At 39.5% G+C, this 20389-nt stretch overlaps 1 protein-coding gene across 1 annotated transcript; it reads left to right on the forward strand.

The window, feature by feature from the left end:
- Positions 1-17281: 17281 nt before the first annotated feature.
- LOC116906060 (histone deacetylase 1-like) lies at positions 17282-20001 on the forward strand. Its single transcript, XM_032909098.1, has 2 exons — positions 17282-17329; positions 19591-20001. The coding sequence occupies exons 1-2, from the start codon at positions 17282-17284 to the stop codon at positions 19999-20001; spliced, it is 459 nt and encodes a 152-aa protein (XP_032764989.1).
- Positions 20002-20389: the final 388 nt, after the last annotated feature.

Genomic DNA, 20389 nt, shown 5'->3' on the forward strand with positions numbered 1-20389 from the left:
CTAAATTGAAAGCTGACAGAATTTGTAGCTGGATCTTTCAGATTATACAGGGTAGAGCTGTGAAGAAAATCTAAGAAAGGCAGATAGGACTGCTTGCTATAATTTGCATATTAAATGCCTTCCACGGGCTATGTATTCAAGGCTTAATCTCCAGTTTGAAGCTCTTACAAGATAGTGGCAGTTTTAAGGGGTGGGCCCCATTTGGAGGTTTTAGGTCCTAGGGGGGAGGCCCCAAAAGACTGTGAACTCTGAACTGTCTCTTTCACTTGCTTCCCTGACTATAAAGTGGATCATTTCGTCCCTCCATCACTCTCTTCATAATTTACCATCACAGACCTGAAACAACAGAGCTCACCAGGCACCAGACTTTCAGAATCATGAGACAAACTAAACTTTTCCTCATAAGTTGATTACTTCAGGTGTTTTGTTACCTCGAGGAGAGCTGAGCCCATACACTGTCAATGTGAGGGAGCATACAGAGTGGTTTCTGAGAGAGATGGGAATTTGGAGAAGCCATAGCCAGAAGCGTGTGAGATGGGGCTACTGAGGAGATGCTGCATAAGGGAATGGTTCTAGGAAGAACTCATACCACTGTATTAAAGTGCGTGGAAATGAACACATGGTGACCCAGCATAAGGGAGGCAGAAGCAGGTGGATCTCTGGGTTTACAGTCAGCCTAGTTTAAGAATAACTCCAAGATAGCTAGCACTACACAGAGAAACCCAGTAACCCTGTCTTGGAAAAAAAAAAACCAGAAGAATAAAAAACTAAACAAAAAATTAGCGGTACAAAGCTATCTAAAATAGAATTAATGTAACTTAAAATCCTTAAAGCCAAACAGTTTCAAAAGCTCATACAAAGCTGAAAACACTAGTTCACCCACCCGAAGAAAAAGGACATCGAAGGATGGGAGTCACTGAAAAAAATCTGCAGCAGAGATCATATGCAAATCTACATATTTTTTAATTTGCATGAACATTTTAAGAAACTTGCAAATAAAGCATGTGATGTATTTTGTTTGTGAATTTATGTTTTATAAAAGTGAGGGAGAAAATCACCCAAGGGAATGTCAAACGCTGTTTGAAATTCGAGAAGTATAACACTAATCACCTTAAAACTCCAAGGTTGCTTTGCACTCTTCTAAATGTTGCCCACCATTCCACTGGATGGTTTTAGCTCCTTTGTCAAAGATTGCTTTTGGCTAGATAACCATTTTTACTATATTAATTATGCTAATCCATGAGCATGGGAGATCTTTCCATCTTCTGAGATCTTCAATTTCTTTCTTCGGAGACTTGTAGTTTTTGTCATACAGATCTTTCACTTGCTTGGTTAGAGTCACACCAAAGTATTTTATGTTATTTGTGACTATTGTGAAGAGTTTCATTTCCCTAATTCCTTTCTCAGCCTGTTTATCCTTTGAGTAGATGAAGGCTACTGATTTGTTTCAGTTAATTTTATACCCAGCCACTTTGCTGAAGTTGTTTATCAGGCTTCGTAGTTCTCTGGTCGAATTTTGGGGGTCACTTAAGTATATTATCATATCATCTGCAAATAGTGATATTTTGACTTCTTCCTTTCTAATTTGTATCCCTTTGACGTCCTGTTGTTGTCTAATTGCTCTGGCTAGGACTTCGAGTACTATATTGAATAAGTAGGGAGAGAGTGGGCAGTCTTGTCTAGTCCCTGATTTTAGTGGAATTGCTTCAAGTTTCTCTCCATTTAGTTTGATTTGGCTACTGGTTTACTGTACTGTTTTACTATGTTTAGGTATGGGCCTAATTGAATTCCTGAACTTTCCAAAACTTTTCTGATGAAGTGAGGTTGAATTTTGTCAAATGATTTCTCAGAATCTTATGAGATGGTCATGTGGTTATTTTCTTTGAATTTCTTTATATAATGGATTATGTTGATGGATTTATGTATATTGAACCATCCCTGAATCCCTTGGATGAAGCCTACTCAATTATGATGAATGATGACTTTGATGTGTTCTTGTATTCACTTTGAAATAATTTTATTGAGTATTTTTGCATTGATATTCATAAGGGAAATTGATCTGAAGTTCTTTCTTTGTTGGGTCTTTGTGTCATTCAGGTATAAGCATTATTATACAAAGTTTAAGTCCACGTGGATCAAGGACCTCCACATCAAACCAGATACACTCAAACTAATAGAAGAAAAAATGGGGAAATTTCCTGAACAAAACACCAATGGATTATGCTGTAAGATCAAAAATTGACAAATGGGAACTCATAAAACTGCAAAGCTTCTGTAAGGCAATGGACACTGTCATTAGGACAAAACAGCAACCAAAAGATCGAAAAATGACCTTTCTTAATCCTACAACTGATAGAGAGCTAGTATCTAATATATGCAAAAAATGGGGTAGAGAGCAAAACAAAGAATTCTCAGCTGAGGAATATCAAATAGCTGAGAAGCACCTAAAGAAATGTTCAACATCTTTAGTCTTCAGGGAAATGCAAATCAAAACAACACTGAGATTCCACCTCACACCAGTCAGAATGGCTAAGATCAAAAACTCAGGAGACAACAGATGCTAGCGTAGATGTGGAGAAAGAGGAACACTCCTCCACTGTTGGTGGGATTGCAAACCACTCTGGAAATCAATCTGGAGGATCATCAGAAAGTTATACATTGCACTACATGAGGACCCAGTTATACCTCTCCTGGGCATATACTCCAACATACAACAAAGACATATGCTCCACTATGTTCATAGCAGTCTTATTTATAATAGCCAGAAGTTGGAAAGAACCCAGATACCCCTCAACAGAGGAATGGATACAAAAAAACGTAGTGCATCTACACAATGGAGTACTATTCAGCTATCAAAAACAATGACTTCATGAAATTCATAGGCAAATGGATGGAACTAGAATATATTGTCCTGAGTGAGGTAACCCAATCACAACAGAACACACATGGTAAGCACTCACTAATAAGTGGATATTAGTCCAAAAGCTCGAATTACCCAATATACAATCCACAGACCACATGAAGCTCAAGGATAATGAAAATGCATATGCTTCAGTCCTTCTTAAAAGGGAAAGCAAAAATATTCATAGGAGTAGATATGGAGACAAGTTTGGAGCAGAGACTGAAGGAATGGCGGTCCAGAGCCTGCCCTACCTGAAGATCCAGCATATATATATATATATATATATATATATATATATATATATATCCACCAAACTAGACAATATTAATAAAGCTAAGAAGTGCATGCCGACAGGAGCCTAATATAGCTGTCTCCTGAGAGGTTCAGCCAGAGCATGACAAATACAGAGGTGAATGCTAGCAGCAAACCATTGAACTGGGAACGGGGTCCCCATTGGAGGAGTTAGAGAAAGGATTGAAGGAGCTGAAGAGACTTGCAATCCCATAAGAACAACAATACCAAACAAGCAGACACTCCAGAGTTCCCAGGTACTAAACCACCAAGTAGTACATGTGGCTCCAGCCGCTTATGTAGCAGAGAATGGGCCTTGTTGGGCATCAGTGAGAGGAGAGGCCCTTGGTCCTGTGAAGGCAAGATGCCCCATTTTAGGGGAATGCCAGGGCAGGGAAGCAGGCGGGAGTGGGCAGGTGGGGGTGGGAGCACACTCACGGAGGCAAGGAGGGGATATGATGGGGGAGGGCTTCTGGAGGGAAACCTTTAAAGGGGAATAACGTTTGAAATGTAAATAAAGAAAATATCCAATAAAAAATGAGAAAGGAATAAATTCAAGGTTAAGAATAGAGGGAGACATCATTGCCCTGGTGAAAAGATGATTTTCTAAAGAAGAAAAGGCGAAGAGGGACAAGAATGGGGAGGAGGAGGAAAAAATGAAGAAAAATAGCCAAATAACAACATAGGCATATTAAACGGAAGCCAAGATGTCTCTTTTATAGGCTATATGCTTATCTATGTAGAAATTATTAAGGAATTCTATTTAACCACCCAATGAAAATAAAAGACAAACTATAGACTTGAAGAAAATATTTTAAAATGTTGTCCTTAGCTGGGGATAGAGCTCAGTGATAGAGCAATTCCCCTGCATGCTTGAAGCTCATGGTAAAAGTCATCCATTTCAGGGCAGGCCTAATGCTCAGGCGTAGCTCATCCAGACGAAGTGGATTTATTTGGTTACAATTTGGTGTTTATTTCTTTCTTTGGGGTGTTGCTTTATTTTGTTATATTGGTTTGTGGTTTTTTTCTTTGGTTTTGGTGGGGTGGCTAGTTTTATTTGGGTGTTGTTGTTGTTGTTGTAAAAAAAACTTAATATTGGCTTATAGTTGCGTGGGAATGGAGGGGAAAAAACAGAAGGGATTTGAGGGAAGGGACGATATGATCAAAGTATATTTAAATTTTAAATTGTCTGCCAACCAACCAGAGCTTCCAGGGACTAAGCCACTACCCAAAGACTATACATGGACTGACCCTGGACTCCAACCTCATAGGTAGCAATGAATATCCTAGTAAGAGCACCAGTGGAAGGGGAAGCCCTGGGTCCTGCTAAGACTGAACCCCCCCAGTGAACGTGATTGTTGGGGGGAGGGCGGTAATGGGGGGAGGATAGGGAGGGGAACACCATATAGAAGGGGAGGGGGAGGAGTTAGGGGATGTTGGCCCGGAAAACCGGGAAAGGGAATAACATTCGAAATGTAAATAAGAAATACTCAAGTTAATAAAGAAAAAAAGGAAAAAAATTGCCAGTTGTACATGTGTTAACACATACACTTGAGAGGCTGAAACAGGAAGGTTTCCTTAAAATACAGACCTTCCCTATAGCTCATAAAGAGATTTATGAACAACTCTGAACTACATACAGAGATCTTATCTTATCCTGTCAAATCTGTTACCATTTCTCCAAGATGATCTGTGTTATATATTCCAAGTACTTAGAAGCAAATAAAGTGGTTATCAAAATTTAAAAAAAATTTAAATTGTCATAAATAATAAAAAGCTGGGCAGTGGTGGCACACCTTTAATCCCAGCAATTGGAGGTAGAGAGGGCAGATATCTGAGGCAGATCTTTGAGACCAGCCTGATCTACAGGGTGGGGGGTAGGAGGGAGAGAAAGAGAAAATCAAACAAAGAAAGAAATTTAGCAACATGGTAATATTTCAACAGGGTGCACACACAGAGAGGTGGGGAGAGAGACAGGGACAGAGGCAGAGCAAACATTAAGCTTATAAAGATGAGTAAGGAAGTGACAATGTGACATGATACAACCACTTTGGGAGATAAAAGTTTTGGTTTTTGGAAATGAAAACTCTTAAAGTTAAACATAAACAAATTATCCAGCAATTCCATTCCTCGAAATTTACTCAAGAGAAATGGAAGCACATAGCCTTCAAGGAATTTGTAAATGAGTATTTCTTTGCAGGTTTTATTTATAGCAGACAAAACCTGGCCACAGCCAGGATGTTCACTAACTACATAATATATAGCACCGTATGTTTTATCTACACAATGGAATGTAAGACAAGGGGGTGATGACACGCTGAGAACCACTTCTACATGCAAGAACTGCGAGGCCAGTGCTAAAGGAAAAATGCTTGAGAAACATGGCACACTTGCAAGTTCACATGTAAGACTGTTGGAAGGTAAGCTGAAGATTCAGGTTTCCAGGGGAATAAACTGACAAGAATCAGTCACAAAGGGCTCCAGGAAATAGCATTTGAGGAATGAGGGAAGTGTTGATACTTTGATTTAGTGTTGATTATCCCACTTCACACATCTTTCCAAATTTGTCACTTGGTCCTCTTCGTAATAAGCATTCTGTTCTATATTCAAAGACAAGACTTATATTCATCTCCTAATGCTTTGTGATTGTCTTGAGGGTTATAGTAAAAACAAATATAGTAATTCGATTTTGTGCTCCTAGATGTAAACATGTAACTATAAAGAAAAAATAACTATACAGATGAAAGCGATTGGTAACATGGTACATACGTATCTTTCTCCTTCCTGGTGGAGAAAAATATCCACAGAGCCATGGGGAAATGGAAAGCAATACAGAAAAATAATGGACACACAAAGGTGAAAAACCAAACTATTGCCAGACTGAGGGAAAGAAAGTCTTTGGATGTGATCGCAGAATCTTTTTCAGTGCCACGAAGTTTTAGCTAAGTCTTCTAGAATTAAGTGATTCGGTTTCATTCCGGCTGTGTTTCCGGTGCATACGTATGCGCAGGAGGGTTCTTGGCTTTGTATAACCGTTATTGACAAGAACCATACTGTATAATTATTTAATTGTTTTAAATTATACTAATGATCAATTTGGGGACAAATTATGGCTCCAACAACGAACTCAAATCTTACTGGCCTCGAGAACACACAGTAAAGATCCAAATGACAATAGAGGACAGGAATGGGAGGAGGAGAGGTGATAGAGGGAGGATTTAGCATTGTGAATAGTATCATTAATTATTTCTGGGAATGTTAGCATATCATCCTTGATGATATTAAAACAAAAATTGGGGAAAGAACTGTCTAGTTGGTTTTGAAAATTATAATGTAACTGAATGATGGAAAAATAAAACTGTCTGATTTTAAAAAGGATAATTGGTACAAATTACCCATGGCAGGAAGCATAAGCTATAGCACAGCCACGCAGATGTGAAACCTCACAGTTAATATTGTTTATGGGAAAAAAAACAACACATTGTTATCGTGATACCGTTTGGAGGTTTGTTTGGGGTTTTTTTGTTTTGTTTTGTTTTGTTTTTGTTTTTTTTTTTTAAGTAGCAAGACAAAACTTAAAATGACAAGTGAAAGCCTCTTTGCAATGTGACTCTGTGTAGAAGGACTTCAAACCCCCTCTGTAGTAGCTAATATATTTTCCATTTGAAAGGGCTGTTTCATCCAAGTAAATGAAGACATGGGCAGGGAGCATGACAGCAGAAATGATCTCCTTGGGCAGAGTTCTCTTTTCTGAAACACTGGGTGCCCCAGCCGTGGTTTGATACTTTATTTTCTGTCCTCTGCCAAGGTATGCCATCTCCCATCAGGAAGCAGAAGGAACCTGTCTTCCTTGGCAATGGGAAGAACCTAAATAAACCTCTGTGTGGGAAGAAGGCTTCCCAATGCCTTGTAAAATATTTTACAGGCCTCAGTCTAAGTGAGCTGAGTTGTCTGTGTCAGTCAGGGGAGAGAAACAGAAGAGCAACTTGGGTCCTGGAATCATTCAAACTGATTTATAGCCAGAGCTCAACCAAAATTTAGAGATCCCTTTGGGCTGCACAGATGTCTGCTCCGCTCTGTGAGCGGGTTTGCCCCTAGGTCTGAACACATCCGAAGAGAAGCATCAAGGCCGCAGTCTGAGACTTGGTCAGTGAACCTTGAAGTAACAGACAGCTAGCAGAGATCTGACACCTCTGGAGAAGGAACCCCATCCTGTCCCTATTTAACCTTGCATGAGGCATACTTAGGCTCTCTCTTTAGATTTCTTTAAACTTCAAAACAGAAAAATAAAAAAAAATTCTTGGAAAATCAAACCCTTTGTGTGTCCTGTCTAGGGGCCTCTTTCCACACATCTAGGTTCTAGATATCAAATACAATGCATCGTTGTATCGAGAGGCAAAGATGCATTCCTTTCAAACCGGAGTTAAAGGGGGGACAACAGAGAGTTCTAATTTCCTCTTCCTAAAACTAATTGCAATTGACTCTTCTTTTGCTTGTTAAAAGATCAGTCAAATAGGTGGAAACCCAAGACCCTGGAAACCCCAAATCACATTTTCTAAACCTGTTTAGTAAACATCCTTTAGTGTAGGACTAAAGGATGCTGTACTAAAAGGATGGTTGACGTTTGTGTTAGTTTTTGTTCTCATCTCTCTGATAAAATCCTTGAAAACAGCAACTTCAGCACAAACAAAATATTGTGGAGCTCAGCTTAACAGGGACCAGTCATTGTGGTAGAGGACACATTCAAAGAAGGGTAGCCGGGTGTATGTGAGCAGGCCTGGGGAACGGGGTGCAGCTGCACAGTGCTTACATGATATTGTCAGGAAGCAGAGAATATTGAGGAAAGTGGACTGAAAATATAACTAATAAGTCCTCTCCCATGTGAATCACTTCTTCCAACTAGGCTCCACTACTCCCAAAGGTTCTACAACCTCCCGAAACAGCCACCAGCTGGGCAGCAAATGTTCAAATACATAGGCCTGTGGGGAACGATTTACATTGAAACCAATATTTCAGTTTTGATCTTCCTGTATCTGTTTTTTTTTCCGTGTGTGTGTGTGTGTGTGTGTGTGTGTGTGTGTGTGTGTGTGTGTGTGTTGCATTTGTATAAGCTCACTGTCCTAACTTATAGAGCTACTGGAATTCCTTTGTGTTACATTTGTGTGGGTGCATGAGTTTTTGTAATCGTGTGGATGAGTGCACATGAACACGTGTGCTAGGCTAATGTGGGATTCTGCTCTTTTCCATCCTATTCATTAAGCCAGGGTCTCTTAACCAATCCCAGATATCACAAATCTTACTTGCTAGTTGACCCTAGCAATCCTCTGTCTCTGTCTTCTGAGACTGGCATTTCAGGAAGTTGGCCACATCTGCCAGGCATTTTCCTTAATTTCTGTGGATCCAAACTCTGACCCTCCCAAGCAGTTTAGCCACATAGCCATGTCCTCAGCTCCCTAGTTTCTGTCAGTCCTGCTTTCTATCCCGCCACATATTCTTATAACTCATCTCCATTGTATGATCTCTACAGCTGTGTTTATCACAACTGTGGAATCCCACGCTTTGTATCACGTTCAAAGCTACACAGATCAATGAGGGAACAATCTCAGGGGCCAGGCTTCTCAAAAAGGAAACATTAGTAAGGAACCACTGGAAAGCTCAGAGTAGAATTCATTTATAGGCTAAGTGTATTTAAACCAGAAGATAGCACGGGAGACTCTCCACTGTGTAACCACAAGTGTATTAGCATGAACTGTAACCCAACAGTTGCTGGCTTGAGTTGGTGACCTCAGAATTCTCCTGAATGTTCTGGATCTCCTGAGACTCTCCATTCTCATGCAAAGAGATTTTGAAAAGTCTACGGAATCCTGAACAGAAGCTCTTTGTGTTCACTGAATACTGAAGTATTTGCTTCAGATTCCTCAGGCATTGTTTGCTTCTGCACTTGTGCAGTGCAGAGGTGGTGTCTGTGTGCATGAGTGTACGATGCTAATTTGTCCACAAGCCTGCTACTCCCACTGCCTTCATGGTGCTTCTTCTACACATCACATGTCCTCTTGGCCCAGGACTCATTACTGACTGACTGCCATATTCTCCGGAAGACGTCAGTATAGTTCACTCTTTCCATTAGTTTCTATGTCGCTCAAGTTCTTTGTGAGGTGTCACCAGATCACCAAATTAAAATGGTAACCCCAACACCCAAGAACTACATATCTTTCTTCTCTGTTTCATTCTCTCTTTAGTGCATAATGTTTTCTGCTGTTTTCATTACTCACTCTGTCTTCTGTTTATTATTTCCACAGAGAAGAAGCTATTGGCAATGGTGCAAAGATGAAATGTTTATCACAGAAATGTCTGATAGACCAAATTGCTCAAAAACGTTTAAATCAATTTCAATAACTGAATGAATAAATAGACTTTACAAACAATGTCAACTTGGTATCAGGATGTATATAAGCTTTAATGTGTCACCTTTTCACTATAAACATTCATTTTTATATGTAATTTCTAGGCATGTTATTTCTAATATCCAATATTAGAATATTTTGCTGTTTTACTTTTGGATTTCTCTTGATCTCCCTGTTTCCCAGTTGCTACTTTCTCACCAGTTTCCCAGCTTTTTTCAAACAATGATATTTTAACATTTCTTAATTCACTAAAGATTAACATGAGAAGGAGGGGGTTTCAACTACACTGCTCTTACACACACACACACACACACACACACACACACACACACACACACACACACACACAAAGAAAAAGCTATTGCAGAGCCACACAGATGAAGAGAATCTGGTGCTAACAAGCTCATGGCAGTGACCATTCCCTGGATGTCACAGTAGGGTCCTCTCAGGAGCAGAGAGAGAGACACTGCATGGCACCAGGAATCCTTCACTCCCAGTTTGTCCTTAGATGTGATGTCTCTGGCAAGGATCCCACCTACCTCTACTCAAAGAGCAATTATTTTCCAGGGGTGCTTTCCTCTGGTTATTTGAGAAATTTTCCAGCAAATATGTCCTGAGACTGAGAAGACGTAGATCTACAAGTGTAGGTATTTTAGAAGATGGATCTGCCTGAATGATTTCTTGCCTGGACTTGGCTGGGTCTTCTTTTCCATCTCCTTTCATTTTTTTTTCTCAGTGTAGATTTTTATGAGTACTGAATTTTAGATGTGTCTAGTAGCCGAAATCGAGTCATAGACAAAGGATCTCTAAGACCGAAATATAAATAGAGAAGAGTTCGGGATGACATCATTCTTTATGCACACCAGAAGTGACCACAAATAACCTACAATAACCTTTTAAATTAGTTTTTTCCTGACTTCATAAAACAATATTTTATTTGGCAGGCATGTATTGGCAAGCTCTCCCACCGCTCTGTTTGTTTTCTGTCTCCAGGAAGACACCGCCACTGTTGTCACATACGTCTCCTTCTCTGTGGTTTTGCCATTTTTCTGGCTCTTTATGAGTGGCTGTTGCAGAATATTTTTCTTCGGGACACTTATTAAGAGTAACACGGCCATGAATGAGAAACTGTCCTCCGAAGCGCATAGAGTGGATTTCTTCTTCCCCTGGATGAAGCTGAGCAAGTTCAAGGAAAAGAAGTGGGGATATCAACAGGGATGCGGCTGTTTTATCCTGAGCTTATATAATAGCAAGAAGCTGGAGGCAGAGCACTGAAGGAAATCGGTCTACTTGCCTTTTGATATGTGATTCAAATCCCAAGTTATAAAAATGTCGTAGGATCATAATATAGCTTTTTTTAAAAAACATGCACAGTTATTCTGAACAAGTTGAAGAGTATCGAGGGAGAAAAGGACCATTTCAAAGTCATCTCCTAGGTTAGACAATCTTTTTAACTTTAACAGTGTTTCCGTGATAAAATAGAAATTAGTGGGCTTTTCTAAATGTTATAAAATAGAAATTAGTGGGCTTTTCTAAATGTTAGCATCCCGTTACATCCTTTCTGATTCGATTTAAATTCACATCGTTCGGTTTTTCAGAACCTTCTTCCACTTTCCTCAAAGAAAAGATACCAAAAAATAAAAAGAATAAAATGTTTTCAAATATAATTTTAAAGCATCAAAACTTCCCAAATTAAAAAAAAAAGAAAAAGAAAACATTTCTAGGACAAGTCATGATATTTCATTTACTTCTTTTGTTTCCTATTAATCTTACGAAGGCAAAAGGGAAGGCTTCAATAATTAACCTTGTGCTGTTGACCTAACCAAAATTAACTGGCTATACAACAATTTAGTTGTCCATATAAAAACAGGAAGAGAGATTTCCCCAAGTAACCCTTATTCTCCATGAGAAAAACAGCTGGCGGGGTGTGTGTGTGTGTGTGTGTGTGTGTGTGTGGCACGGATGAAAGGATGTATATTTCTGATATCCTCCCTTGTAAATGGGTGAGGTTTTTTTTTCCTTTTTTCCTTTTCTTTCTTTTCTTTTCTTTTTTTCTTGTTTGTGGAAGTATGCTAACACTCAGTTCCTGAGAGGGAGGGGCCCAAGGAAGTCTGGTCTGAATATTTAAAATTATATCTTTATAAAACAAGGTCTGTGAAAATGAACTAAGTTTCCTTACCAGTGTTACATGAATAATCACTGCAAAAGAATAATGGAAACCCATACCTGTCTCCCCTTGGAACGGAGGAAAAGATTAATAAGAAACACTGCCTTCCAACAACAAAAATCAAAGTTCAAGCACCAGACTTCTTTTGTGTCCCTGTTTCCATGCTACATTTCCCACAGCACACTGCTGGGATTTTTTATTTTTTATTTTCGCTACGCATGCTCACACATCTGTTGCCCATGTGTGATCAACCGACGAGGTTTTTGAGCCAAATGTCCTGTTAAATGGACAGAGTGGGCAGAGCATTCCTTTGAGAGTTAGACTCTGCCCCTGGTGGATTGCCGCCAAAAGCAATGGTGTAATAAAGAAAAGAAATCTGCTCATTTGAATTGCATTGAAATGAACTGTGTCCTCTCCTAAAATACCATATGGTAATGATCCCTGGAGGTACGCTACATAACACCTAGGTCTGGCAGGCTCCAATGAAAGGCTGTAAACGTCCCAGTGTAGCTGGGCTGTGAAAGGCAAGATAGTTGACAAGAAGCATGCAGGGGGAAACGAGAATCCTATCTGATGTCCCTCAATCAAGTTGAAATGAAAGAAAGTGGACTGAACAAAGAAAGGCTAGCAAGTCGCCTTGGAGAAATCCTCCTTCTCCCATTAAAGCACAGTTCTTGGATCTCACCTCCAGTAAACTGAAACCTTATGGAAAGAAAGCTGTTTCACCTGAGCAGTAGCCAGAGTTTCTTTGGAGCAAATTATCTCAATAAGACTCAAGTGTATGTCTGCAAAGCAAACTGCAGTCTTCATAATCAAGCGTCCACCAGAGCGGCGTGCAGACCGGCTGAGTAACTGGAGACGCAGAGAGTTCACCTCCTTTCTGGCTAGCACTCTCAGTGAACCTCATCTGAAGGAGGTAGTAGCTGGTGACCTGCACTCCGGGCTTTGAGGTCTCTAAGGAATGCACGCACACACACACACGCACACATACACACGCACGTACACGCACACGCACACACACACGCGCACGTACACCCGCACATACATGCACACCAGGATTTTATAGCATTGAGAAAATATGTAACACTAACGGATTAGGGGTGAGAGTCTGACACATCTATATGCCAAAGAATATAAAGTAAGGCCAGTCTAGTATAGAGATTTACAGTATGGGTTTGGCCTACAACAAGCCCCAATATCTCTAAGTAATTATAACATCATTTCTGTCATAGAATCTCATCCTTGGTTTAATCTTTCTTGTAAAAGTTTCCACTAATTTAGTGTAGAATCAAAATACATCCCAGAGAAATGAAATGAGGAATTGCATACAGACGGTTATTCTTGTTATTCTTGGTCATATTTTTCCTATTGAACAATTGAATTGTAATGCTCCTATGTCTGCTAATGAACTACGGCTCCTCCTAAGAGTATTTTTTTCTCAACTTTCTCGTTTGAAGTCTAGACAACTAAAGTTCATTTTTAAGGCTAAATACAAAATATATATGTAGTTAATTATTCTTCTTTAGTGAAAATCATGTTACAAATGTGAATTGGTATAACTTTCTTGTAATAATTTTGAGGAACGGTTCTAATTATTACCTATAAAACAAAGGCATTGTATAATGGAGAAAGTGGCAAACATACGCTAGGAATTTAATTTAGGTCAGATAATGAACTCGTTTAGCCTTAACTATAACTCAGTGAATGTGATCATGTTATCATCCCTGATGTTACAGATGGGGAATGGAGATGAGGCAGAATGTATACCTTAAGATAAAATCCTTTCTCCAATGCCTAGGGTTCATATGCTACGCCAGTACACAATCAGTGGGTTTTGATTTTGTTTCTGAAATTCAGACTCTAGAACTAATCTTTCAAACTTACCTTACTTAGGTTCTAAATTCATCAAAAAGGGAAATTCCTATTAACCTAAATGATTTCATAATCTTTTATTTAAAAAATTGTATGACTATTATTTTTTCATGTATGAAGAATATGTCTGAAATGTTAACCTGTTATATCTACACTCTACCACTAGGAATATCACATACACATTTCTTTGATCATTTTCCCCCTGGGGCAGGAGTAATCTTACTACAAAACTTACTTCGTTTTTCTCATTTTCTAAGCAAATGCACTCACGCAAAGTGGAGGATTTTTTTTGCTTGTTTTTTTGTTTTGTTTTATATAATGAATGGGGGAGGAGGTGGTTGTTGGATGTTGTTGTTAAAGTGTTTTGAAAGTGTTAAACTTTTGTTTCAAGTCTTCATTTCTGTAAAGCCCCTTTCTGACCTTGGATATGAATTATTTATACTTGCAGATCATGAACACCAAGAACACCAATAACTAACTAAATAGATAAAGTAATAAAAATAAAATAATAAATAGATAAATAGATAAATAAAATAATAAATAAATAAATAAATAAATAAATAAATAAATAAAAATAAATAAAAAATAAATGCTGTTGGAAGTCGGGTGCAGGCAGCTGCCATCTCCACGGATGTTCTTGCTTCAGGATGATTTTTCATAATATCAACACAGATGTTTCATTTTTCCATTAACTACACAAGCTTCAAATTTGATACTCGAATGCCAAATAGATGGCAGCTGTTCTCTGTTGTTGGCAAAGCAGACACTGCGTTCTGAAGCAACAGCGCAAGTCATACATAACACTTCACCCGAGTTCTGAGAGTCTGTGATAGACTCATTAGCCCCTTCACAGAGTCCCGATTCACAGAGACTCTATTTACAAGGTCACTGAAAACATCCACAGTTGAGACCAGCCAAATCTACATTCCACAACAAGCCCCAAAAGATATATAATGAACATTTTCAAGTTTCTTGCAAAAAATAAATAAATAAATAAATAAATGCATTCTTACATTGCTTTTCATCTGAGCTCTAATTTAGGCTGGCAATGTGCTATCTGGGTCACAGAAAAATCCCAGTACAGGTTCCCAACTGACCTTTGATGGAGAAGACCAAAGACGTCATGTAGTCACATGTGTTTTAAACTAAGAAAGTGTGCGTCTACAAAATGCATGGCACAGTCTTGTCTAAATTACCTCGACAGTACTGGATTGACTTTTAGATGAGGACAGATTAAAAAGAAACAACCTAATGTCATTCCACAAGTTGACTCTAAAAAAAAAAAAAAAATTGTTTTCCGGCCACTTGAAGGATGCTACTAACTTCCTGGATGGAAACTCCAGGTTTCACTGTTTTCTTAATCACGGAGAACTTTAATAAATGCATGAGAAGCCTGAATGGCTCTGCTGGGCCACCTGTAAACAAGCCAGCGTCTCGCCGCAGCAGCACTCTCATTTTAGTTAGGTATATTTCAGTAAAAGTCAGTTCCCATCCTCGGACATCACCAGGATTTGAAGAAATGAAACAAACTCCTGATCAGGAAGGTGACAGAGCTGAATTCTTCAATCAAGAATCTCTGCCTCCCCTCCCCCTCCCCCTCCTCACTGCCCCTCCTCCCTCACTCGCTCTCGTTCCTCCCCCTCCCTCCCTCTCTTCTTCCATCTCACAGATACACTGGGCTTGGAGTCGGGGGAGCAAATGTGGATAAACTCAGGACCTTGCAGACTACTGCAGACAAATGTCTCAAGAGTGTGCCCACTGGTCCAGGCACATTTTCCTTGGTGAGAGTACAAAGTGGGCTGTGCTCAAAGCCTCTCAGGCAAACAGGAATAGGAATGGGACCCTGCGATTCCTCTGCAAACTTTCTCTTCCTTTCCCTCTCGTCCCAAGTCCTTTTGCCTCCTAATCTGCCAAATTAAATGTTAAATCAGGAGCAATGGCCTACAATTAGCTTTTCAATTAAAATGTACAGTTCAAAGTTGACTCCAGAGTGAGTAATTGCGTTTGAAAACCGCAACCAGCAGGCAGCTGCAAGATTGTTACAACAGTTTATTTAACCTCAAAACATATGATCAATTTTATTATCTCAGCAAAAGAGAGATATCCTGGCGAGTGGTATTTTAAATATACTACACCCTCTTACATGCTGGAGAAAGAGCTGGAATTCTTCAACACCATAAATATCCTTTGCCATCGCCTTGCTGAGAAAACAAACTCAAATTACACTTTCTTCATTCTGAACTCAACGGAGCCTAAGAACTCCATGACATTCGGCAGGGGTAAAAGTGTGGGAGGAGTTGAGGAACTTCGCAAAATTGCAAGGTTTAAAAGCGTTCAAACATCCGGCTGTGCTGCTTGGGGTTTGTGTTAATTCCAAAAGAGAGGCTGGAGAGAGGCCGCCGACCTTTCCAAAGCAAAGAGAATACCATTTCCAGAGTCCTGCCTCTCCTCTGCTCATCTGACTCTGAAATCCCTTCTCCAGCCACAGCAAGGGAGGCGACATAAAACCCAGTGGAATGGAATGGAATGAAGGACCCTGCGACTTCTGTCTCCACCTTCCTGGTCATTCTGTTATACCTCCACCTCCACCTTCACCCACACCCACACCCACATCTTCCTCAGAGTGAATGGATGCCTTGGGTTAAACTCGCTTAGGAACTCTTGAACTCTTGTTAGATTTCAACACCATTTCCGACATTCATTAAATGGAAGATCTTCAGCCGGTTGTTAAACTCCTCTCTGACCCCTTTTCCACATCTCCAACCTCATAGCTTTGTTTTTTCCAGACTACGTGATCTTGTGAAAAGTTCTCAGACCAGGCCTGGAGCACAGGAAGTTTTATCCCATTCTCTCTGAAAGCTGTATTTCCCCCTGTGATCTCTTGGCCCGTCTTGGTCAAGGCAACAATTACACCATCTTTCAGGCTGGGTTTTCACACCTTGAAACTGGTTCACCTTTGGCACCTCCTGCAATGGTTCAAAGAGCTGGTTGGTGCTCATGCCTTTCAGCTGATGGAAAGCTTAAATGAACTTTTCATTTCTCCAGAAAGTTTAGGGAACAGTACTCCAGTGGACAGGGAGTGTAAGTACTCACATCTATAGTTCCATATACCAATCAGCTCATTTGAAGGTTCTTCATTGTATGTGTTCTGCCTGTTTTAATGGCCTTAAAGGAAATAAAATAGAGAGAGAGAGAGAGAGAGAGAGAGAGAGAGAGAGAGAGCATCTCTACAAATAAGGCAATGCAAAAACTTCTCTTGGAGTATGGGGTGGGGGGAACAAAACAGACAAACAAACAAAACTGTTGTTTCCTCCAAACGCTTCAATATCTCAAGGACGCTCACCACCAGCTATGCCCTTCTGTTCTGTTTCCTGTTGTCTTTGTGTTTATTCCCCAATCACATTCATTTCCCCTCTAGAATCATACTAATGTACTAGTACCCTTGAATTTCTATGAATTTTTGTATAATATGTAGCATTTGATGGGGTTTTATTCAGTATATCGGTGTTTAAACTAATCGTATCACTCTGTGTGCCCATTAAACTGCTACTCAGTGACTCAATGCTGGCCTTTAATCAGCAACCAAGCTGACGCTATCTGAGAGATGATCCCATATTTGGTCAGTGTGATCTGAATCCAGCAGAGATGCGGTCAACCTGCGAGGGAAGTTTTGTTGCTCTTCCAGTCCTACGGGTAAGAGCTTTCTACCAGAGCTGTGCAGTCCAATGTTGTTCTTTCACTTTCTAGTAAATGTGCATTCAGACAAATAGCACTTTGTGTTTTGAAATTTAATTTTAGCAACCAACCTATTTGATGGAAAAAAAAAACAAAACAACAAGAACAAAAAACCATCTTTCGGAGACCCAGAGCGGCATAAAATACAGACCCCTGAAAACCTTTGTAGAAACAGGCAAGCCATAAGTAAAAAGTAAATAGCAAGCCAGGTGTGATTTCAATATCTGCAGGGTTTTATTCATGAAAATGTAGGAAATGCATCAAATTCCAAAGATATTTGCATACGTTTCTGCACTGACGGGACTGTTTAATAAACAAATGCTGGAAGTGATTGAAATTTCAAGAATAAGAGATGAAAGCGAATACACATGGGGTTCGCACAGTTATAAGCAGTGAACAGCTCTGGACACGAGTGGAAAGGCATCTTAAAAATGCGTTGCTGGGGGAAAGGTAAATATCTCTATTTTTCACAGGATTCCACCTCTCTTAAGAAACATTGAAGAAACACACAAACACAGTAACCTTCACATGTGCAGAATGCTCCATGCTGAACAATGTCCCTAAAGATCCAAACTGTGCAAAGGGATAACACAGCCCAAGGGTAGAAGGAAAGTGACCGATATTTTCAGTTTTGTCCAGTATCATCACGTGTGTCGGCTGTTTACAGCCGGTTTGTACCAGCTCTGCACTAAATGGCTAATCTGGACTTTGAGGTAAGTGGGAGATACAGTTCTGCTCATGGGTGAAGCCAAATATCAGTCCGAGAAAAGCAAGGTAGAGGTGAAAGAGGAAGGAAAAGGAGATCACAGAATTAGCCATACCCCAAGTCACTTATTAAACAAGAATGCAAACTCAAGAGAGCTGCCTCTAAGATGCATGATTTGTGGTGTATCTGTCTGTCTTTCTGACTGTGTAGCAGAGGAAATGTGAAAGAAACTATTTTTGTTTAAATAAAAGAGAATTTGAGTGAAATTGGAGAGTGCAAGGCAAAACTTGTTTGTTACTGTAGATAGTAACTCGGGATAGCTGGGAAGAAAATTAGTTTCAAATGCTTTAAAGTAGGTAAAAGGTTAAAAATATATACTTTCTTTATTGAAATTGAGTTTGAGATGATCACATATCACAATAATTACCCTTTCCCTAAATAAGAATTAGTTAAAATTTAAGAATTAGTGAAAGTCAAACCTTAAATGTATTTTACCATCTAAAGAGCTAATATCTTAATTTTCAATGTTTCTATTTTATATCTTCAAACAGGACTATCCTGTTTTAACATTTAAAGCATCATTTTTCATTTTTCTTCAAATAGTCGAGCATAAAAATTCAACACAAAACAAAACTTCAGCATTTGTTGTAGGATTTGAACACTTTAAAATTAATTTCTGGAAGCGAGGAAGAAGACTATATAAAATCGTAATGGGAAAATGAAAAACAGTTCAAATTTAAGCTAGTCAACCTACAACTGAGATTTTTACCATTGAAAACAAATGCCTGTTTTCATTTTTCTAAGTAAGTAAGCAGATAATTTTAGTTTTGAAGGTTAAACGTTTGCCTTTATTTCAGTATGGTTCAAACGTCTGCCTAGTGGAGTCCTTTACTTTAAATACCCGGGAAAGCTGTAAAAAAAAAAAAAAAAAATGACAGAATAGCAGGTAAATACAACAGTTACATCCAGGACAAATAAAACAGAGGAAGCGACCTCAGGAAGTACAGGGAAGCCCACACTTTCCAGGGTGTTTTGCACAGCTAAGTTCAAATAATTCATCTGAATTCCATTTTTCCATAGCAGCTTTACTTTCTGAATATTTCACATATTAAAATACGAATGCGGTGATGTTATATGATATGATGGTTTTTGTCTCATAGGAGCAATCGATGAGATTTGGATGATAATACATCAGAGAAAATGTTAAATAAGGTCTAGGGATTTGCACTTGTGTCTTGCTTTCCCTCCTGGAAGCACCTAGACTGACGGTGCTCGGCTCCCTCTAGTGGGCAGTTTTTATTTTATTTTATTTCTTTTTTTTTTTGTAATAAAAATGTGCTGTTTTATTACAAAGAGTCTCACAAAATGAGAATATCTTAAAGAAGAACTTAGACTAACAACCTCCCCCTATAGAATTGGAGAAAGATGGGGCAGTGTAAGTTTTTTCCTTGTGCCCAGGATGGGTGGGAAGGTATAAACAGAACCAATCTAAAAATGGCTGATATTATCCAAGTCTGAAAAAGGGTCCCTTAAATTCTTGTGTTCTACTCGCCCAGATAATAGGTCTGAATACAGCAAGAAGATGCAGAGATCCAACGTGGGTGAGAACTGTCCAGTATTTGATGGCTTATTTGAGTTCTGTCAGTTGTCCGTGTATGGCTCTGTCACAAGTGCTGTGAAACGCAATAAGCAGCAGACAGACATCGCTGGGAACTGGGCTGGGGGCCTGCACCATGCAAAGAAGCCTGAAGCAACTGGCTTCTGTTACGTCAATGATACCATCTTGGCCATCCTGGAAGTGCTAACGTATCATCAGTGGGTGCTGTATATTGACTTTGATAGTCACCATGGTGATGGTGTGGAAGAGACCTTCTATCCTACAGACAGGGTCATGATTGTGTCCTCTCATAAATATGGAGAGTAGTGGGCATCTCTGTAGAATCGTCTTTTAATGGACGATTCTACAGCTGCCTGCTTGGCTAGTCAGATCGTGGGTGAGAAGTCAGAATGGCCAGGGCTGCTCCACATACAGGAACTTCCCAGTCCTTCCTCTCACAATATGAAGGAAGCTAGTTCAAACTAGAACTAACTAGGGTCAGGAAATTTTGTCTGAACAAAATGAAAATTCTCACTGCACCCACACTTCTTGGAGCTCTTGAAGAGACTAGTGAGACCATAATTCTTTTAACAGCATGTCCACCTTCCACTAGGTGTGGGCAAATTGGTTGGTAGAGGAACAAGTAATGAATGAATCAATCATACACGAGTAAAACACGATTTAAAAATGTATATTGTTCCAGTGGGGTAAAACT

This window comes from Rattus rattus, chromosome 7 (genome assembly GCF_011064425.1).
Source record: "Rattus rattus isolate New Zealand chromosome 7, Rrattus_CSIRO_v1, whole genome shotgun sequence".
Lineage (NCBI taxonomy): Eukaryota > Metazoa > Chordata > Mammalia > Rodentia > Muridae > Rattus > Rattus rattus.